We start from the raw sequence: 23,860 nt of genomic DNA, 5'->3' as shown, positions 1-23,860 counted from the left end.
AACAATTTCCCTAATCCCTTATCTTTTTAGACATTTCATATGAACTCTGGTTTGCTTGATGGCCAGCAATGGAAACATGTCTTGTGCATGCAATGCAAGCGACACAAGAGTGTGTTATATCAACAGTGCATTGGTTTCACCAAATGCCTTGTCGTTCCTTGAGCAACAGTTCAAAGCATTTACAAAATGCATTGCAGGGCACCCCACAGTGGTTCTTCAAGAGCATCTCTCAAACCTGTGACCTCTATTACCTGAAAGGACCAGGGTAGCAGGTGCATGGGAACATTATCACCTGCAAGTTCCCCTTCAAGTTGCACACTGTGGACTTGAAAATATACCTTGTTCTTTCATGGTCGCTGTGACTAAATAATGGAATTCCCAACCAACAGTACAGTGGGAACATGTTGACCTCAAGATGGCAGCAGCTCAAGAAGGCAATTCATTGTTAATTGGGATTAGAAAATAAAAGCCCACATGAATAAATTAAATGAAACACATCACTTCACATTTATCTATATTGATTTAAAGATAAATAAAGAATATAGGGGTTAAGATCCACTCTACCAACCATTCATAAATGTAAATCAAAAACTGCAGATGCTGGAAATCTGAAATAAAGACAGGGTTAATGCTTCTCTTTCCATAGATGCTGTCTGACCTGTTGAGCATTTCTAGAATTTTCTATTTTTATTCCACCAACCATTCCCCTTATCAAGACACTTTCCCATGCGATTGTGTAATACCTACCTTTCATCTCTTCCCTTCCTGTTAATTAAGGGCCCAAATGGTCCCAGTAAAGCAGCAATACCCTTGCACTTCTTCACATTTAGTGTATTGCACTCAGTATTCACACTGGTCTCCCCTACAATGGAGAAACAAAATGCAGAGTGGGTGACTACTTTGCAGAACCCCTCTGTTCAGTCTGAGGATGACCCTGAGCTTTCAATTCCCTGTTACTTTATATTTCATAATTCTTCATATTTCCTTATGGAGGAGATCGTTTGGCCCATCAAATCTATGCTGGTACTCGGAGTACTCCCATCAGCTCGATTCCCTCACTTATCTCCCCGCAATCTATTCCATCTCACATGGCCATCAACTTCTCCCTAATTCTCCCACCCCCACCTATACTAGGGGCAATTTGCAGTGGCCAATTAACCTACCTGCATACCTTTGGGATGTGGGAGAAAACCAGAACACCTGGGGGAAACCCATGTGGTCATGGGGAAACGCCACACAGACAACACCCAGGGGGTGGTAGGTATATGGAATGTGCGGCCGGGCCAGAGGAAATGGTAGAGGCAGGTACAATTACAAACATTTAAATGCCATTTAGACAGGTACATGGATAGGAAAGGTTTAGAGAGATATGGGCCAAACGGAGGTAAATGGGACTTGTTCAGCACGGACAAGTTGGGCTGAAGGGCCTGTTTCCGTGATGTATACTCTGTGACACTATCATCCTAGGTCAGGATTGAACCCAGGTTGCTGGAGCTGTGCAGCAAAAGCACTAACTACTGCACCACTCGGACCTCCCTGTCTTTGAGCTTCCTACGTTGCTACCACCATGCCCAATGTAAGCTTGTGGAATAGCAGCTCATCTTCCATTTAGAAGAACTCAGCGGGTCGAGCAGCATCTGTAGAGCCAAAGGGATTGTCAATGTTTTGGGTTGAGACCTTGCGTTAGGAGTCAGAGTATAGAGGGAACATAGCCAGCACAGTTGAGTCCCTGCATTATGGAGGTGGGGGGGGGGGGGGGGGGTGGTTAGTTGCATTCCTAGAAAATGATCTGTGTCACAATTTTCCATAAAGGAAAGCCATAAGGCTACCCAAGAGCAATATGAGTTGTTCTTTTGGTTTGCGCTTGGCCTCACTATGGCAGTGGATTAGGCTGAGGATGGACAGGTTGGTGTTAATGGGGAGGGGAGTTGAAATGACCTGGAGCTGGAAGCTCAAGCTGGCTGTTGCAGACAGAGTGCATGTGCTCTGCAAAACAGTCACCTAGTCTACACTGGTCTTGCTGATGCAGAGGAGGCCACATCGTGAGAAATGAATGAAATAGACCACCTTTTTGCCTTCACAGATGCTGCTTGACCCGCTGAGTTCTTCCAACCGTTTTTTTTGCTCCAGATTCCAGCATCTACAGTCTCTTGTTTCCACGTGGGTAACACTGGAGTCCTGGGGAATTAATATTGAACTTAACAATTTTAGGTAACCACCCCTTCTTTTTCCTCTATCCACAGATGTAGATTGCACTTGGAGTACTGTCGGCAGCTCTGGTCACCACACTATAGGAAAGATGTGGTTATGATGGGGAGGGTGCAGAGGAGATTCACTGGGATGTTGCCTCCTTTAGTTATTGGGTAGGTTGAGCTTGTTTTCCATGGAGTGAAGGAGGCTGAAGGGTGTCCCCATAGAGATATATAAAATTATAAGAGGCATAGGTTGCATGGTAAGGGCATCAAAAACAAGAGGGTATAGGTTTAAAATGAGAGGAAAGAATTTTAAAGGAGATTTAAGAGGAAAGATTTTTTATGCAGAGAGTGGTTGATATCTGGATCTCTCTGCCAGAGGAGGTGTGAGAATCAGATACAATCACTAAGAGACATTCAGACAGGCACTTGAATAGGCAAGGTGTAGAAGGATACTGACTTAATGTGGCCAGAAGGGTTGACATGGATGTGGTGGGCTAAATGATCCGTTTCTGTGCTGAATATTTATATGACTATAATACACTGACTCAAAAGGTGCAATATTTTAAGTATTGTATCCAGCAACAGGGGAGCAACGTTTCACTAATTTCTGCATAGTAATTACAGTCCTTTTTCCAAAAGGGATTAAAGAAATTAGGTTTTAATTAGAAAGATTTAAAGCAATGTTCCTTAAAAAAAATGGCAAACATTTGCTGTGCGCCAGTTCTATTATAAAATAGAATTTGAATTATTTAGGGTTGCTGGACCAGCTCCATTTATCACAGTTATGATCTTCTTTGTAAGAACTCCAGCATTTGAAGGTGGAAGATCTCTGCTTGGTATCCAGGTATGCAACATGTTCATATATCAAAGCAGTGGATATATCTCCATTACAAATTCTTGTAAATATTCCAAATTAGCAGATATGATCATAACCAGAGGGCATAGGTTTAAGGTAAGGGGTAGAAGATTTAGAGGGATTGGAGGATCTTTTTTAGATAAGATCTTTATTAGTCACATGTACATTGAAACACACAGTGAAATACATCTTTTGCATAGTGATTTTGGAGGGCAGCCCGCAAGTGTCGCCACGCTTCTGGCGCCAACATAGCATGCCCATAACTTCCTAACCTGTACATCTTTGGAATGTGGGAGGAAACCGGAGCACCCGGAGGAAACCCACACAGACACGGGGAGAACATACAAACTCCTTACAGACAGTGGCCGGATTTCAACCCAGGTCTCTGGTGCTGTAAAGCATTATGCTAACCACTATGCTACCTTGCCTGCCACCTTGTTTTCACCCAGAAGGTGTTTTGAATCTGGAAAGTACTGCCTGAGGGGACAGTGGAAGCAGAGACAGTTAAAAAGTATCTAGACAAGCATTTGAATCATCGAGGTATAGAAGGCTCCTGACCAAGTCCTGGAACATAAGTGTATAGATGGATATTTGATGGTCAGCATGGATGTAATGGGCCGAAGGGCCTGTTTCTGTGGTGAATGACTCTAACCGTGGCTGGGTGTGCAGATACCGCATTTACAAAGGAACAGTTGCAAAGGAAAACAGCCATTCTATGTTGTAAGTTATCTGTCAGCAGCAAAGTTGACTTGCAAAATTGCTTGGTAGATTCTCTGAAATGACTTCAAAAGTGGGCTTGATGCAGGGTGTACAATTTCTCAAATTTGTATGTAAAATGATTCCCTTTGTGTGTTTACCCAGTGATTAGGTGAGCCACACACTGAAAATAATAATTGTACTTCTAATGTAGAAAATAACATTGAGCAAATAACATTAAATAAAATACACTAAGCAGAAGCAAAAAGGGAAGGGATGACCTGGTGAAAACACACTTAGAGTTTAGAAAAAGCCCTGAATATAATTTATTGGCATAGCAGAGGATGTTCCAAAATTTTGGAAAGCAGAGGATAAAACAAACAAACTAGAAAGATTACAGGTTTTATTCTTGCTCTTTGCAAAACTGCCAGGAAAACATGGTTGCTGCTTTTGATTGCTAATCATCAATCCAGGATGTTATTTCATAACCAGTTGGTCTCTGTCATGATGCTATCCTCCTTCCCTGTCAGTCAAAAATATATCCACATAATTATTACTGAATGAGGAACCAGAGGATGAGAAAGCATTGGGACCTAACCATTCAATTTGCTTGCATGCATAACCAAATTAGAAAGATAATTATGAAGAGCTTTAAACAAACTCTGAAGGAAGTTATTAAATTTTTCACAGTGAAGATTATTCTATTTAAATCTGCCAGCTGCACTGTATGATATCCATAGAATAAAAAGAGCTCTTTTTCTCGGATGTGGTGTTTCATTTGGGGTGGAAGAGGTCCTGCTGCTATTCCATTTCTGAGAATTCTAATGTAGCTGCTGAGGCAAACGCAGGATCTGCAGAATCTGCCACAGATGGGCAGGGGATGCTTGACAGTGTAGGTGGATGATAAACTTGAGGTGGTGTGCTTCCTTTGCCAAGTTTGCAAGACTTCCATGTGCCTCTGGATGCACCGTCTCTATTCTGAGTGGTCAAGACTGTGAGGAGATTTTTTTCACGAGGCTTCCTTGAACATCCTTGAAACAATTCCTTTGATCCTATAATCTCCTACTATAACAGAGCTCCGAACAGAGAATCTATTTCAGGTATCTGGTGTTGCGCATGCAAGGTTTAGAAGCCAACTGATGTAATTGTTGCCTTGATGGTGGCGATGCAAGTCTGGGAGAAGATGCTGATTCTGGTTCACTTAACCTGCCATTTGTAGGATTTCTCAAAAACAACATTGGTGGTATCTCTCCAGTGCTTTGAAGTTCCTCCTGTAAGTAGTCTATGTTTCAGATGCAAACTGGAGGAAAGGAATCTGATTGGTAGACAATGAGTTTTGTGTTGGGTTTGAGGTCCTCATCTCCTAAAACTCCTTTCCTCAGATGGCCAAAGGCGGTGGAGGTGGAGGCCAATTTCATCGTCATTGTTGCTGAGGGGTGGCTCCCAAGATATGGGAAGTGGTCCATGTTTCCAGGATGTCATACACCTTTATTGTCGGGGATGTGTAGTGCAGAAGATGTCTGTAGAGGATCTTTGTCTTGAAGATGTTCAATATATGGCCAGAATCTAATAAGCTTCAGTGAATGAGGCAACAATAACTTGAACCTAGGCCTCTGAATGTTCACATACGCAACTATCATCTGAGTGTTGCAGCTCGATGACTGAAGTTACATTAACTTTTGTCTCATGACTAGAAAGTGACATAAGTTGAACAACTTTCCGTTCATTTTGTAGATTAGCTCCAGCGGGATGCTTGTTGGAAATGAGATACAATATTGTAACAAGAAAGATTGAGAAAAATGTTGGAATGATGATGCACCCTTGCTTGACATCAGTCTGCACCGGGATTGGATCTGTGGTAGACTGTTGATTAGAACCATGGCTTGCACACCATTGTATGCCTGATGAATTTCTGATGACAATGACATTTGAAAAGGATTCTCCACAATCCCTCTTCACTGAGGGTCAAAGGCTTTTGAATGGCAAAGAAGGCTATGTACAGCAGTTGGTGCAGCTCCCTATACTTTTTTTTGGAGTTGTCACACAAAAAAGATTCCTCTGTGGTTATTGCAATCAGATTTGTCTTCTTGAAGATGGTCATGATTATGATTTCTCTGAGGTCCTCTGCCATGTCCTGCTTTCTCAAGATTGAAAGATGAGGTTCGAGAGTTAAATTAGACCCCCCTGTTCAGTTTAAAACATGCAGATCCAATACAATAATCTGTAAATTATTACTATAGCTAAGACCCCACCTAAATGCCAGGATGAATACAAAAAAGCTGCAATAAAAACAGAAAAGGGTTCTGTTCTGTTGAAGTGTCTCAGACCTGAAACAGTTAACCCTTTTTCTCTTTCCACATAAGTTGACTGACGCTGAATGTTTCCAACACTTCCTGTTTTTATTGGAATGTTTTGTTTTGTATTCATCCTCCATTTAGATAGCGTACCTTTTGGATTATTGTATAGAATCTGCATGTTTTAATACACAAACTGAAGAGGAAGTCTAATACAACTCTAGGAATCAAAATCAGAGCTGAATCGAAAAATTAAAATGCCCTGCTTTAGACGTTAGAATTGGGAATTGGCAGAATACTGAGTACTTGAAGAAACCTTTTACTATTTAGTACTTTCTGAAGGTGAATTTTTAAAACAATATAAACATATATTAACTTCATCGTTTGCTAACAAATTTTAAAAGGTTTCATAATATAATAAGTCATTTAAAAAAAAGGTAAAGCTGATAGAAAAAAATCTTACCAAGAATGGCTTTGGTATTGCACTACGATTCCCAGAAGGTCTTGCATCGGTAACCATGGTTCCCGATCCCTCGTCGTCATCTTCCAGGCCAAGCCGTTGCCGCAGCAACCGAGGTCCGCGGGGAAGAAAACTGAAGTGAGAAGGCCAACATCATTCAAATATAAAAACTGCTAAAGAGCGAAGATGGGTCAGGATTACTACAACATTTTGGGCATTATTAGAAATGCAAAAGACGCGGATATTAAAAAAGCGTGAGTTTAAACAAAAATTATGGGTTTGTTCAACAACTCATGTGGAGGCTTTGAGATGCTTCAAGGTGGGGTAGAGTAGATGGACAATTCTTTTCCCCCTAAAAACTGCTCGCTGCCTTTTATTTGAAAATGATATCATCTACCATTGGTTTAAATTTTAAACTTACTATGTAAAAAGTGACCACAATTCAGAGGTACTTCTTTGGCTGTAAATTGCAATGGGATATTCCTGAAGGGATGTGAAAGATGATATAGAATTTTTAAAAGTAAAACTTGCAAAAACTAGCATACGACAGGTTTTTTTTAATGATTGCATTTATTAAGCATTCCTTTTGCCTTTCCCTTTTTTTTTATCTTGCATGAAAATACCTTTGACTTAAATGCATATCCAGACAATTACTGTGAACCCTGGTGGTGTTTGTTGAAAAATTATTCAGGAGCCCCTCCACTGGCTTGCTACTTTCCCTAAATATCCCATTTAAGTGTATGTATTTTGTAATATGCACGAGTTTCTTTGATAACTAAGTAAATACAAGCTAACACTGTCTTGCAAGTATGGATCAAATAATACATTTGACAAATCTGCATGGCAGCTGCCAAGATTTCACAATGTTTCTGGAGTGACATCTATATATAAATGATGTTGATGAAAATCAATATTTTCTCTGCTACCAGCACACTAGACTCAAATTTACCTCTCATCACTCCAAACGTTGTTGTGTTATGTGAACAGAGGGGTCATTGGTTCTTGACGTGGTGTTCTGGGTTGCCATGGTATGTGTGTATGGTTGCTTTGGAAACCCAGAAGAGCTGTCAGCAAGGTGCAGATTGTATTTTGCTCTCTTAAGCAATCCATAGCGCAAGTACTGGTGCTAGACAAGAATACAAAACATTGTAAGGCCCAGGGGAACCTCACTCCATTGTTTCATTGATTTTGTAAGGCTTTGACAATGTGTTCCTTAGGGCCCAGATGAGGAAACTGGAAGCTGGCTCAATATTGATCTTTAGTGAGATGTGTTTTGCAGCTCCATTGTCCATACTCGTTGAATATATTGAGAGACTGTGGACAACACTGACTTCTTCTGTCACTCATCCTATTCATTTTTTTATCCATTGAATTGTGAAGGGTACTTGTGAATTGATTTCCTTTTTGTAATGTTTGTGGGTAGACTCACCTGAGAATGCATCATTCTCTAATCTTCACTATTTTTGGCTTCAAATGCATTTTGACTTCAGATCTCTCTACAAATTTTTTTTAATGCCATTGTTAGCTCCCATTCAAAATACCTTATATCTATTATTTCAGCATACTTCAGTATAATTCTCCCAACAGTAAAACCAAAGGAAATGTCTGTATTTCCAAGTTAAGTCATACCAAGCTTGTGACATATTATGCTTCTCTAATAACTCCTGCTACATATAATAATTTGCCTTCCAAAGAAAAAAAACTAGAATGATGGAGTGTGATGCTAAGACATTTGAAAATCCACAAGTCTACTTTAAACAAAAAGGAAGTTAACACATTTTGTCACTTTGAAGCAGTGCTATGGGCTCTGTCTTTATTTTGGAAATAATTTTATGTACTTTTTGGTTGGTGTGAACATGCAGGGTATTTTTTTCATTAAGCTATTAGGAGGTTTATTTTGTATGTTTAGCCTTCCACAACAAATGGATGGAAAGTGAGAAGATTTTTACTGTATTTTGCTGAGGGAGTATATCTGTCCTTGTAGGTACCGAAAATTAGCCCTAAAGTATCATCCAGACAGAAGTACAGATCCATGTGCAGATGAGAAGTTCTTACAGATTGCAGAAGCCTATGATGTTCTGAGTGATTGTGAGTATTGCGACTCTTACATGGTTTCACAGCTTCCAATCGCAAAAACTCATGATCAGCTAAACTATATTTAAAATGATGTTTATCATATATCTAATCAAACTGTACAATAAAAGCAGTGTTCATTGGTTTTAAAATGAAATGCAGATTAATTGAAATCATTACAATTGTTATTTTTATGGTTTTGTAATACAATTTAAGCCATTACTAAACTCCATTATTCTGGTTAATAAAATCCTCACACAAATGTTTTGCATGTAATGTTTGAAAAAGACTCTTAAGTGATTAAAGCATCCTTCTAATTAAACATGGAACATTTTTCCATGCAGTTTTTCCATTAAGAGGAAAATGTTTCATAATGGGGGAGCATTTCCTTGTTCATGCACTTCTTTGAACAATATTTTAAAAAGTGATGTTTTGTAGAAAGGTGTCTTGTATGTTCCTATTCATTGGTATTCACTGTCATAGCTGTGCAGTTTATAAGTTTAGTTTTAAAAGAAATGAAGGCTCTGTCTTCTGCAACCTGAATTACCCTTATAGTCAACATGATAGCAAAATTGTAGTTATCAGAGGAAACTGAAGTCCAGTAGAAGAACTTCATTCTACTTTTATTGACAGCAAATCCTTGTCCCAGACATTCCATGAAACTCTTGGTTAGATGCCCAAACTTTCCTTTGTTCATAACCTAGTAGATTGCATGCCCACTGTTATTTTCAGTGTTGCTTTTGATCCCAGGCAGCTATTAAAGATTGTGTCAGTTCACTGAATTTTAAAAAAACATTCCTCTCATCTCCCTGAAAACAAGATCATTACCCTTTGATTCTGAAACCTGCAGGTCTTTGATATGCTATTACTCTGGTAGGAAGCAAGATGTTGGAATTGAGGAGTCTCTTTTCAAGGAGGAGAGGAGACAGAACGCAGGAAACTATATTCCAGTTAACTGAACAACTGTTATTGAGAAAATGCTGGATTCTGTTTGAAAAGCAGTCATAGCACGACAAAACAATCTTAGTGCAATAAAAAAGAGAAAACGGGGTTTTTTAGAAGGGAAATCTTGTTTATTTTTTGAGTACGTATTTACCGTTTACGAGGATGCTGCCAGGACTTGAGGGCCTGAGCTATAGGGAGAGGTGGGGCAGGCGAGGGAACATAGGGGATTGAGGGGTGACCTTACAGAGGTGTATAATATCATGAGGGGTATAGATAGGGTGAATGTACATAGTCTTCTTCCCAAAGAAGGAGAACTAAAAACTGGAGGGCAGAGGTTTAAGGTGAGAAGTGAAAGATTTTCACACTGAGGGTGATGTGTATGTGGAATGAACTGCCAGAGGAAGTGGTTGAGGCAGCTACAATAACAACATTTAAAAGACATTTGGATAAGTACATGGATATGAGGGGTTTGAATAGATATGGGCCAAATGCAAGCAAATGGGACTAGCTTTGGTGAGCACCATGGTCTGTAAGGACAAGTTGGGCTGAAGGGCCTGTTTCTGTGCTATATTACTCTATGAAACTTAACAAAGTGTGAGAGTCCCAGTTGCCTGTGCAATTATTCCTTGGCAAGGGGCCAACAGAAGAACATAAGAAGATAAGAACCAGAAACAGAAATAAGCACTCAGCCCCTCATGTTGTTTCACTATTCAATAATCTTTTTCCATTTTCATGCATTAACCCCATATATAACATTTGAGCTGACAAGAAGTGAAATGAATAACAATGGATAATTTCTTTTTTTTCTTTTTCAATCTTTTTATTAGTTTCCAAATTAATACAGATTAATATATAACGTTGATGTTTGTACATGTAATACAAAGAGATCAGGAGAACAATCATGGCATAGATAATCATAAAGAATAGTAAAATATAAAAAAATCTGTAGATCCAACGATCTCTTAGTAAATAAATATAATATAAAAGAAAGGAAAGAAAAAGATTTATTGTGTATATAAAAGAAAGGGAAAAAAAATCCCCAAATCAATAAGAAAAGTTATAAACAATATATCAAACCAAACTGAAAAACAATTTTTAAAAAAAGACAAAAAAAAGAAAAAAAGACTGGACTGAAATTTCTCAATAGAAACAGAGCAATATTATGTCATCATCTCCGTTCCTTTAAATTGGAAAGTTATTGAAAAGGGATCTATATCATGTGAAAATATTGAATAAATGGACTCCAAATATCTTCACATTTAAGTGAAGGATCAACAGTACCACTCCTAATTTTTTCCAAGTTTAAACATGATATAGTTTGAGAGAACTATTGAAAAGTAGTAGGGGGTATTGGATCCTTCCATTTAAGCAAAATGGATCGTTTGGCCATTAATGTAACAAAGGCAATCATATGGTAAGTGGAAGCAGATAAATGGCCAGAGTCTATCTTTGGTAATCCAAAAATTGCAGTGATAGGGTGAGGTTGTAAATCAATATTCAATACAGTTGAGATGATGTTAAAAATGTCTTTCCAATATTTTTCCAAAAGAGGGCAGGACCAAAACATATGTGTCAGAGAAGCCACATTCGATTTACATCTGTCACAAATAGGATTTATATGGTGATAAAAACGGGCTAGCTTATCTTTTGACGTATGGGTCCTATGAACTACCTTAAACTGTATCAAAGAGTATCTGGCACACATTGAAGATGTATTAACTAAATGAAGAATTTTCTTCCATGTCTCTGTAGGTAAAGATGTCTGGAGTTCACTTTCCCATTCATTCTTAATTTTGTCCAGTGATTCTGGATGTATTTTCATAATTAAATCATAGATTATTGCTATCAAGCCCTTCTGATAAGGATTAAGACCTAAAGTTTTTTCAGTAATTTCAGTTTTGTATGGTGTCAGAAAAGAAGGTATAGTAGCTTTTAAAAAAATTTCTAATCTGCAAATATCAAAAAAGTGTGATCTAGACAAATTGTATTTGTTAGACAGTTGTTCAAAAGATGAAAAATAGTTATCAATGAATAAATCATGAAACCATACTATTCCCTTCCTTTTCCATATAGAAAAAGCTGAGTCAACTCTGGATGGATGAAAGAAAAAATTAGATTGAATGGGACTTGACAAGTTAAATTTATTCAATCCAAAAAATTTACGAAATTGAAACCATATTCATATTGTATGATTAACTATTGGGTTAGTCATATGTTTACTTAATTTGGTAAGTGCAAAAGGGAGTGAAGCTCCTAAAATAGAAACTAATGAAAATCCAAGTACTGATTGATGCTCAAGGTGTACCCATTTGGGACATTGAATTACATCTAAATCTTGTATCCAAAGAACTAGATATCTGATATTAATTGCCCAATAATATAATCTAAAGTTAGGCAGGGCCATACCACCATCCTTTTTTAGCTTTTGTAAATATTTCTTACTTAACCTCGGGTTTTTATTCTGCCAAATATATGAAAGAATTTTAGAATCAATAGTGTCAAAAAAAGATCTTGGGACAAAAGTTGGAATCACTTGAAATAAATATAACATTTTGGTAAAATATTCATCTTAACCGCATTAATTCGGCCTACCAGTGATAACGACAGTGGAGATCATTTAGTAAATAATTGTTTAATATGGTCAATTAAAGGCAATAAATTAACTTTAAATAAGTCCTTATATTTCATGGTAATTTGAACACCTAAATACATAAAATAGTCAGTTACTAATCTAAAAGGTAATTGCCTGTAAATTGGGGTTTGCATATTTAATAGAAAAAGTTCACTCTTATTAAGATTTAATCTATAGCCAGAAAAAAACACTAAACTGATCTAGTAGTGATAGTACTGCGGGGATAGATTCCTCCGGATTAGAAATATAAAGTAACAGGTCATCTGCGTAAAGAGATATCTTATGAATCTTCTGTCCACGAGTAATGCCACATATATTTGAAGAGTCCCGGAGTGTGATAGCCAAGGGTTCCAAAGCAATACCAAACAATAAAGGACTTAAAGGGCAACCTTGTCTCGTACTATGAAAAAGCCTAAACAAAGGGGATCTTTGATTATTAGTAAGTATTGAAGCCATAGGTGTATAATAAATCAGTTTAATCGCAGATATAAATTTAGGGCTAAAATTAAATTTTTGAAGTGTAATGAATAGATATTCCCATTCGACCCTGTCAAATGCCTTTTCAGACAATTACAATCATAGAATATTCCTGCTCAGAAAAAGAATATCTGTCCCTTCATGATTATGCAGGTGGTTTTCATTGCAGGAATATTATCAAACAAAAATAACACAAAGTCACATTAGAAGATGTTAAGGTAGTTAGCCAAAAAACATGGGAGGATTTAAGAAGCATCTTAAAAGGGAAAAAATGGAGTTAGAAAGGCAGAGGAGTTTATGGAGGAAATTCTGTGACAAAAGAAATGGTTGTCAGTGATGGAGTAATTAAATTCACAGATGATCATGAAGGCAGAATTGGGGGAAGTGCTGATATCTCAAGCAGTTATAGGGCTGCAGGATACTACAAATATAGGGAGAGCAATGGAGGGATTTGTAAACAGCACAACAATTTTAAAATTGCACTTTTACTTGACAATGATCTTTGTGAACAAACAGAGTGATTGAATGGTATCGGATAGCACATAGACAGTAAAGTTTACTCATGGGACCATGGGAGGTTGGGTGGTAGAGCATTGCATTGGTATATCTAAGAATAATAAAGGCACGGTTGAAGACTTCAGCAGCACATAAACTGAGGCAGAGTCAAGTGATATTATGGAGTTAGATACTGTGTAGCTAATCCTGAGAATCCCTTGGATAGATTTCATGGACATAAATGTTTAATTTGTAGATATTATCACAAAGAGAATTGTAATGAATTGTGTTACAAGATTGGCAGTGCAGATGTCTGAAATACATTCAAATCCCTCCATGCGCTTTTGACAATTTGGAATCACCTTTATAAAAAACTGAAAATAAGAGTCTGGTATCATTGGAAGTAGCCATGAGGCTGATGGAATTTTGTAAGAAGGCAACAAATTACTATTATTTTAGACAAGTAAACTCATTTTGCCAAGTTTGACCAGTTTGTGACTTCAGTCTCACACCATATGTGACAGACTGTTAACTGTTCTTTGAAAGTTGTTTAAACCCACTACAAATATACACCACAAGAAAGCAGCTGTTGAAAATAACCCACCACCAGTAATCTAAGGATGGGCAATAATGCTCATATCAGCAACAATGGACACATTCTGAAAATAAACAGAAGGATACTCATGCAAAGAGCTGCTTACATTGCAAATTGCAGGTTGGTTCAAGAACCTGATGGTTGGACAAAAGTAGCTGTTCCTGAACCTGGTGGTGTGGGACTTAAGGATTCTGTACCTCCTGTCTAATGGTATCAGTGAGAAGAGAGCGTGCCCTGGATATACCTTGGTGATAGAGGCTGCCTTCTTGAGGCAGCTTCTCCTGTAGGTGTTGATAATGTTGGAGAGGGCTGTGCTTGTGATGGACAAGGCTGTGTACTCTCTGCAGCTTTTTGTGTTCCTGTCCGTTGGAATTGCTGTACCAGGCCATGATAGGATACTTTCAACAATGCATCTGTAGAGGTTTGTCAGAGTATTTGGTGACATGCCAAATCTCCTTAAGCTTCTAAGAAAGTAGAGAAGCTGGAGTGCCTTTTTCATGATTGCATCTATGTGCTGCGCCCAAAACAGATGCAATAAATGAAATGGAATTAAAACAAATCTTTACTGAGAACACAATAGAAATGGCACTAATGTAACTAAAACTACGAAAAATATATAGTATTTCCACCAAAATGTTAAAATTGGAACAGCTTTAAGAAGTTTACTGCTACAGTTTTAGTGATGCACGTTGCTCCATGTGGTTGACAAATGCAGCTGAGTCAAAAATCCAACATCCTAAATTTAAATGAAAATCAAAAAAAGCTGCAGATGCTAGAAACTTGAAATAAAAACAGAAAATGTTGGAAATACTCAGCAGGTCAGGCAACACTGTGGAAAGAGAAACAGTTATTTGACTCTGGTCTGGGACCCTTCATTAGAACATCTTAAATTTAAATAATATTTAATATATAATGAGGCATACACTTGTCATCAACACAACTTGATGAAGGCAGCAATTTCCTCATTACAAATCTGGAATTTGGTGGAAAAGGCCCATAGTCTACACAATTTTGTGACCAGCCCTTATCCCCAATGATCGCTTGAGTGTCACAACAATCTCTGAAAATCAATGTTTTTATTTTTGAAGGAGTAATCGTAGTAGTTTTTTTTAAGCCCCTAATACCATCTTCTAAACCATAAAACTTAATTGATGCCTAAGCTCAGCCTTTATGAATAATAATCTTGATAATTACAGGTATTTAATCAGTGAAAATACATTCATGTGGTTCATTTGTGGAAGCACCAGGATATGGATCAAATTCTGCATAGGTAACCCTCTACTATGTGTTAATCTAAAGTGGAATCTTATAGGTAATTCAATTGGAATTTTAATAGGATTGAGGTATTTTTTTGATGCTTAGAAATTCTAATAAATTCAGAAATACACATTCTTATATTTTTTTCAGTAAGAAAAAAAGCTACTTACGATAAATTTGGAGAAGAGGGCTTGAAGGGAGGCATTCCCCCTGAATTTGGTGAAACTGGCGCTTGGACAACAGGATATACTTTTCATGGCAATGCCAACAAAATCTTCAGAGATTTCTTTGGTGGAGATAATCCATTTGCAGGTATTTGTATTAGATATTAAAATAACAACGTGAAAGATGATATTAACTCAGAGCATAATGTTATTTCTAGCTGCTGGGTCATGAATAAACTGCTTGTTTACTCTTGCCAACTGGAAAATAATGCCAAAGACTGCTAATTTGTGAAAACAAATGCTAACAATTGTTGCTAGACTGTATCTGCTTCATGCAAAGAAAGAAAATTTGTTATTATTGTGACATTTGTGAGCTTTGAATGTTCCATCCAATAGCATCTGAGTACTTTGTTGTTGAAAAGAAAAGTATGTTTCTCCAGTTGTCGTCGTAACTCAGATATTGACAATAGACAAAAGAGAACAGCCTCTAGACTTGAATGCCTCAGTTGTGATTCAGCAACTGGAATTGCATGTGGTATTCAACCACTGGCTTAGAGTACTGTACAATTTGATCACTACTTCCTCAACCTGTAATTTGTTGTTTTAATATGCTGGATAATGTCACCTTATATGGGTCGATTTTCCCCATTCCATTTAAGCGTTCCTGCAACAATCTTACATATTATACATAAGCTTACAAAAGCAAAATACTGTGGGTATTGAAGATCAGAAATAAAAAGAGAAAAATCTGGAAATACACTGCAGGCTTTTTTGGACAGAGAAACCAAGCTCAGGTTTCAAGTCAAAGACCTGTCATCTATAATGCAGAGTAGGACAGGATAAATTTAATGATGAAAGAAATAATACCACTGGGCAAATAAAACAACATGGATCTTGAGTAGAATAATTATCAATAGTTGTTTTAAAAACAGAAAATGCTGGAAACACTCAGCAGGTCTAGAGGTGTTGGTGGAAGGAGCAACAGAGGTAACACTTCAAGTCAAAGACTTGTCAGAAATGGGAAAATAAGTTAGCTTTAAGGTGCAGAGCGGACGGGAGACAGACGATCAAGGAAGTAACAGATGTAGGGTGAGGCTAATGTTGCTCTTGGGATAAGCTCTTATCCGGTTGATGGGTTAATGAGGGAAGTTAGAGAGAACACAAACAAAGAAATGTAAATGCTGTGAAATGTGGAGCTGTAAGAAATACCCAGCAGGTCAGGTTATGCTAGTGGAGAGGGGAAAGACTATTACAGATTGATGATCTGCAGCAGAACTGGCCAGTTCAGATACACACAGAGAAAGGAGTTACCTGAAATTGTAGAATTCAATATTGAGTCTGGAAGGCTGCAACATACCCAGATAGAAAGTGAGATGCTATTCCTCAAGCTTGCAGTAGGCCTCATTATAACACTGGAGGAGGCCACAGACAGATAGCTGCTTCTTTTTTTTCCAGATAACAACTATACTAATTGATATTACTCCCTGATACTACCCAATACTGGCTGACTGATTATCATCCTTCAGTTTGGAACCTAAATCATTTAATGTCATGCAAGATGTCAAGTTCTTTACTAATGTCAAGAGGCAGTACACTCTAAAGGACAAGACCCTTAACAGTGCAGAGAGACCTCGGGGAGCAAATCCATGGCTCACTGAAAGTGGTTACACAGGTAGATAGAGTGGTAAAGAAGGCGTATGGAATGCTTGCTTTTATTAATCGAGGTATTGAATACAGGAGTCAAGAAGTTATGATGCATCTCTGTAGAACTCTAGTTAGGCCGCATTTAGCTGCATACAGTTCTGGTCACCTCACTACAGGAAGGATGTCGAGGCTTTAGAAAGGGTGCAGAGGAGGTTTACTAGGATGCTGTCTGGATTAGAGGGCATGTGCTATCAGGAGAGGCTGGACAAACTTGGGCTTCTTTCTCTGGAGCGGTGGAGGCTTAGGGGTGATCTGTTGGAAGTGTGTAAAATTATGTGAGGTATAGGTACAATGGATAAGCAATATCTTTTTCCCATTATTGAGCGATCCAATACCAGAGGGCATGAGTTTAAGGTGAGAGGGGGTAGGATCAGAACAGACGTCAAGGGCACGTTTTTTACTGAGAGAGTGGTGGATGACTGGAATGCATTGCCTGATAGGGTGGTGGAGGCGAGTTCATTGGGGGTTTTTAAGAGGGGCTTGGATAGGCACATGAATGAGAGGAAAATGGAGGGATATGAGATTTCCGCAGGTAGAAGGGATTAGCTATGTCAGCACAACATTGTGGGCTGAAGGGCCTGTTCTGTGCTGTACTGTTCTATGTTCTAAGATAAAGACAAAAATATTGTTTTATTTCTTGTCTTTTGATGCAATATCAATATTATTATGGAACATTTATAGACCTCACTATCAGCAATGAGCCAATTTCTGACCCTGATTTAAAAAGTATGGACTTACTTCAGCAGTCCTTCTGATTTGATCCTTCACAGCAAGGCCCTGTGTATCACAGGCCTAAGAATTTCTGAGAAAGGCTTATTTCCCTCTCACCTCTCCAAATCTTGAGACATTGTTGAAAATTGGGATCTATTACCCACACCTCAAAAGGCAGCTGGGGCCTCAGTTTCACAACAAATTGAAAAGAGGGCCTGCTGACACTGCAGCCTTTCCTGAAGTGTCAAGAATAGGATGGATTAATAGCTTTTTGACTCAGAAATGAGGGTGCTACCACTGACCCAAAGCTGGCATTCATGCTGCATGTATTTCTAAATTAAGAGCAGTACATTAATGGATAGCAGCAATGTGCCAGTAATGTTATTCACGGTCAGTTGTTGAGTATTAGCAGGTTTTCTTATTGCAATATTGATGCTAGAGCTTGAAGATGCACCTTATAAAGTGACTTTATAGGGCTACCTTGTGGCCACCTTCTGTAACTACAATGTGACAGTTTACCAAAACTAAACAGCAAATGTTGACGTGGCCATTTACAATGGCAATTGGACTCTGATAGGTCGTCATTAAGGGTGGCATAGCAGGTAGTGCTGCTGTCTCACTGGTTCAGTGACCCATATTCGATCCTGACCTTGAGTGCTATCTGTGTCGAATTTGTACATTCTCCCTGTGACCATGTGGAATTCCCCCAGTGCTCTGGTTTCCTCCCACATCTCAAAGATTGCCTACTGTAAATTGTTTCTTGTGTAGGTGGATGGCAGGAGAATTGGGAAAAGGTGATGGCTATGTGAGAGAGTATGTGAGAGGTGATAAGGAAATGCATAGGTGATACTTCTGATGGCCAAAAATGGACATAGAATCAATAGGCCGAATGGCCTCTTTCTAGGTTGTAAGAAAATATGATAAATATGTTCCATATGTTGTTGTTTCAGGTCTGCCAAATCAGACACAATTACATATTTTAAAAGTTAATTTAACTTTTCCTTATGACAGACTTGAAGTATACTGACAAAACATAAAATGGTCACCATCAGAATTAATGAATTCTGTATTAGATTCCATTATTAGGAAACCTTATAACATGTTACTGTTACCAATAATCTGCGATACAACCAGCCGTTGTCCTTTGTAGCCGCGTCAGTACAGCACCCAGCCTAGGTACACACCCTCTCCTTTATACATTTTCTTAAATTACAGCTCATGATGGTCAGCATCCTGCATTGACAACAATTTGCCTTTGTCTTTTAAGTTTTCCCTTACTAAATTGCCTTCTAACTGCAAATTCCACTTCACTGTTCATTCGTTGACTTAAAAAAAAATCTGGTAAAATTGTTTGTTGCCATGATTTGGAGGTGGTGGAGATGGTTGGGTGGTATATGATTTATAACAAAGTCAATTGACTCAATAAACTGTGTAAAGAACAGAGGAAATAAACTGAGGCAGCTTCTCCCAGTAAAAGCAAGGCAATTTCTCCTGGAAAAAAAAAGTGCATAAGTAAAGAATTCTTGCATATAAATTATGAACAGAAAATCAATCTTGGCCAGGTAAAACAATGTGTCCATCAAGCTTAATAAGGGACTTGCTCATTCATCACTGCTCCAGCTGCTTAAAAGTGCTGCTGATAAATGCATATTTAAATTATTTATCACTAAATTATTTAATTAAATTAATTATTATTTACATTAACTTTTCAGCTCAGATTTTACTAGAGGCAGGTATTTTGCATTGTACCCATTTAGTTAGACTTTTTTAAAAAAATGATAACATTTCTGGAAAAATAAGCAGACAACATACAGTGAATACATCAGAGGCTTTGATAAACAATGAGACAAACAGTACACCTTTTTAACCAAGATTAGATTGGATTAGATTTCTTTATTAGTCACATGTACATCGAAACACGCAGTGAAATGCATTTTTTGCACAGAGTGTTCTGGGGGTAGCCCGCAAGTGTCGCCACAATTCCGGCGCCAACATAGCGTGCCCACAACTTCCTAGCCCGTACATCTTTGGAAAGTGGGAGGAAACCGGAGCACCCGGAGGAAACCCACGCAGACACAGGGAGAACGTAGAAACTCCTTACAGACAGCGGCCAGAATTGAACCAGGGTTGCTGGCGCTGTAAAGCATTACGCTAACCGCTACAGTACCGTGCCTGCCCAGTGAGATTTAACTAGGAAGAAGTAAATTGAGGAAGATCTGAGAGATTGGATTTGCCACTTTCTTTCACCAATCTAGAATCAAGTACAGAGGGAATGAAAAAGAAACAAAGAAAAGTGAGATTTCTTAAAAATGTACATAATTTTTAAATCTAAAAAAAAATCACATTTTGAAAGAATGTAACAAATAAGTGACCCCGCATTTATTATTCACTTTCTGAGTTGAGTAGATTGATTGGCAATTCTGAACAATTATCATGTTGTTAAAGATTACTTTCTATGTTAGTGATTAGACATAACTGTGGTGAATTTAAAGAATAATTATTTTGCAGGTGCTGCAATTCATGCCAACCATGGAGAAAGTTAGAGGTGGTACTTTTGCAAAATTAATGAAAAATTAGTTCAGATTTGTAGGGATTGACAATTCACAGGGCATCTTTTACACAACTCAAGTTTCTGGTTGATTAGTGTAATGTTAATAGCTTGCATCACTGAGACACCATTATCTTTGCGGCAAAATCTGACACAGGATGTTTTAAAGATTACCAAGCTTAACAAATAAAATTAAACATGTTGACATAGAAAGCAAAGTGTGACTGCTCAGCTTGCAGGTTCTCTCATGTCACCCAAATGATTTCTTTTGCAACCCAGATTAACCAGTTCAGTGCTGGCCTACTGTAGTCGCAGTTTACAAGTGATTAAATAATTTTAGTAAATGTAATTATATTTTAATGGAAGATGAATTTTTTGTTTACATTTTAATTGAACCTTAACGAGGCATTTGAAGTTTCAGAGAATGTGATAAAATGACTGAAAAAGGAGCATTTAGAACTATTTAATGAAACTCAGTATCTATGTTTACAACCACAGGTGGCATGTATTTGATATATACAACAGCATTATGCATCACCTAACATGATACTTTAATATTGACAGTGTAGCGACTCACCGTCCAAGCAAGCGAACCGGCTTGGCAGTCGGGTCGCACGTCATCGGAGCGGCGAGGCCCAAGATGGCATTGGGCCTTCGTCTTCCCTGAGCGACAGGGAGAACTCACGCGCGGGAAAGGTTTGATGACGTAGCATATACGTCATTGCTGTTTTAAGTGGGCGGGAACAGTCTCTCTTAAAAGGCCCGCGCAAGGCGGGAAAATAAACCAGTTCTTGTTCTGAAACCCTTCGACTAGTGTCTTGTTTTCACATCGCGGTAGCAGCTGCTACAACAGACAAGGTTTGAAAGACAAAAGTCTCTTAAGTTCTCGATATCAAGTGTGGATAAATCAATGCTGCTTCTACTCTCCATTAGGCAATCCCTCAGGATTGAGTGTTAATTGCTTCCACTCCAGTTCTGCAAGTTCTGAGATAGCCAATAAGGCCAATATGGGACCAGTCGACACTGCTGCAGGTGGAGCAGGAGGTGCTTGATGGGGCAGGCGGATGAGTAGTTTGAGAGGTGATGCATTCGTTCTACTTTTTGTGCTGGGCTTCTGCACGCTCTCCACAAATGGATGCAAGATTCAAAATGCCACCTGAACGTTGCTTCTCCATTGTGAGCGCTGATGAACTGGGGGGTTCGGATATTATACCTTTACATGGAGCTTTGAGAACACCGTTGAAGAGTTTCCTCTGACCACCTACTAATCTCTTACAGTGATGGGACTCTTAAGAGAGAGTCTGTTTCAGGAGTCTGCTGTTGGCATGCAAATGATGTGCTCTGCAAATCAGAGCTGACTGAGTGTAATTAGAGCAATGCTGGGAATGTCAGCCTGATAGAGGACGTCAACAATGGTTCCCATATCTAACTGTGGATTTGAAGAACTTTGCTATAACGTTGTCAGTGGCACCTCTCCAGTACTTTGAGGTGCCTGCTATAGGTAGCCCATATCCCAGAAGTGGGGGCAGGGATTGCAGTTGTCCAGTAAACTATGAATTTTGTGCTGGGTTTGAGGTCATGTTTAAGTGCTTGAAGAGTAACCTTCAAATGTGCTTTTCCTCAGATGGATAAAGGCTATTCTGGCACTCTGAAGCCAGTAGTGAATTTCATCTTTGTTGTGAGATTACTGCTGAATATAAGAATTGGTTCATGTTTTACATGGGGAACAATGGGAAGACTGAAGCTACAAATTTCTGAACCACTATAATTTCTGCTTTAAAAATTTCTCAAAACTTTATCTAATTCTTTCACCTTCATCATGTATCCATTTCTTTAATTCTCTTCATTGATTATTCTCCCCTCTCTAAAGTGTCCAAGGGTATTCCTGAAGTGCCAAATTGCACAGTTATTGTTAGATGCAAATCCAAATCACCATCCATTAAAGGTATCACCTTGCCAGCTGTGTGGCATGGCATGTTACCCTGGTAGTGTGGTGCAGTAACCTTAGATACTTCGTCCAACAAAGAAAGGCTTTTCAGGTGTAGATTTTTTTTCCTACTGTTTCAGATGAGGTACGTCAGTGTTAAGATATTTTTTCTGATTTTTGCTCTGTGATTCGGTAAATCACAGAAGAAAGTAAAATTCCCTTTTACTCTTCCCCATCAATGTGTTAACCTCATTTTCAGGTGCATTGCCGCTATACCAGTATCATTTCTGTGTTTCCATTTTCAACTGAATTTTAAAAAAAGAAGCACACCAGAGCTGAATTATGGACACATTTTTGACAAGGTATCATGGGTAATACTAGTATTGTGATGGTTACGTCATTGGACTGGTAATCCAGAGGCTTGAAATATTGATTCAGAGATGTAAGCTCAAATTCCTCAACAGGGAATTTATCTTCAGTTCATTAAATAAATCTGGAATTAAAAGACTAGTATCAATAGATGACCATTGAACTACTTGACTGCTACTTTTAAAAAAAAATCCCCATCTGATTTATTAATGTCCTCAAGAAACAATTTCTGCCTTCTTTGCTTGGTTTGGCTAATGTGCAATTCTATTTATGGATGGGCAATTACTGTTGGCTTTTCAAGTGTTATCCACATTCAGTGATTGACTAACCACCATAGACCTGGTTAACAATTGTGGTTATGTGACAGAATAATGGACATCATTTTCCTCTTTAATACTGTTTTCACACATAAGTGGACAGGCATAAAGTGTGAAGCACCTACTTCACCTTGACCTTGCTTATTTCTAATTTAAACATATTACTTTTTTTTTAGAAGGTGGATAATTCAGGTGAAAGTGGTCAGTTCCAGTTCATGGTACAGTTCTTGCTGTCCTAGTACAGGTACCCGTGTCCCATAAAATGGAAGACTTTCCTATGCACTTCCTTCAGCCATGCATTTTCCTTAATAATCTCTTTATCCCATGCCAAGTTACACATGGATTGAGTAATAATATAGAGATTATAATCATAGCCTTGTGGCTCTAATTACACTCCACTGCATTGGGCAGGCCCGACTCCTGACTCCTGAAACAGATATTCTGTTCCAAGCTCTGTCATGGGAAGAGATTACCAGGCAGATGGAGGGAAGGATGCAAGGAATGTCCCCAGTGACTCATGGGAATCCCTGGTCCTTGAATTGGAGAAGGAGCATTTGGGGTAGTATTGAGAAGCCCAAGTCCATGCATTGGAGAAACACAGAAGACTCAACCAGACATCAGAAGGAGTGCATCACCTCACAAACTACTCAACTACCTGCATTGTCAGGCACTTCCTTCCCCATCTATTGTCGTATCATAGCTCAGGAGTCCATAAGATCAGAGTGAAAGCAATTCATTATCAATTCTGAGGGATTAAGATGGAGACAATCATGACTTTTCTTTAATGTTACTCCTCGTACTTTCCTGCATTATTTGCCCCAACAAATACAGCAACATTTGGATCTTTCCCTCTCCTCTCCAATGTCTAATCAAACCAGTTTGAGATGTCCCTCACCTTGGCAATATATCATATGGACTCTTTGATCTGCTTGCTTGTCTGCTCTCTCATTATGGATTACCCTTCAACTACCACATTGTTCTTTAGGCTTACACAAACCACTATAAGCACTGGAGGCAAGTAGCAGCAACTCCTTTTCTCTTTTGCACCAAACTCCCTGAGGGAATTCTCAGTTTTACACTCTGTTTAAGAAGCATTCATTTAAGACTATTCACCAAGATCCTATCCCCCAATAGTCCTGGTTATA

The 23,860-nt window shown here is 38.5% G+C and overlaps 1 protein-coding gene across 2 annotated transcripts in view; it reads left to right on the top strand.

The window, feature by feature from the left end:
- The first annotated feature begins 6,275 nt into the window (after positions 1 to 6,275).
- The window catches only part of dnajb13 (DnaJ heat shock protein family (Hsp40) member B13), a 39,319-nt gene continuing 21,734 nt past the window's right edge, over positions 6,276 to 23,860 (top strand). Inside the window, exons 1-4 of one of the 2 annotated variants that reach the window (XM_052026255.1) lie at positions 6,276 to 6,755; positions 8,486 to 8,589; positions 15,126 to 15,287; positions 20,667 to 20,787. In XM_052026255.1, coding sequence (XP_051882215.1) covers positions 6,688 to 6,755; positions 8,486 to 8,589; positions 15,126 to 15,287; positions 20,667 to 20,671 — 339 coding nt within the window. In that variant the 5' untranslated portion in view covers positions 6,276 to 6,687 and the 3' untranslated portion in view covers positions 20,672 to 20,787. Of the gene's footprint in view, positions 6,756 to 8,485; positions 8,590 to 15,125; positions 15,288 to 20,666; positions 20,788 to 23,860 lie in introns of those variants that run through there. The other variant, XM_052026254.1, reaches the window with a different exon arrangement.

Source organism: Pristis pectinata, chromosome 11 (genome assembly GCF_009764475.1).
Source record: "Pristis pectinata isolate sPriPec2 chromosome 11, sPriPec2.1.pri, whole genome shotgun sequence".
NCBI lineage: Eukaryota > Metazoa > Chordata > Chondrichthyes > Rhinopristiformes > Pristidae > Pristis > Pristis pectinata.
Note: the sequence above shows the minus strand (reverse complement) of the source record. Positions and strands in the feature narration are given on the sequence as shown.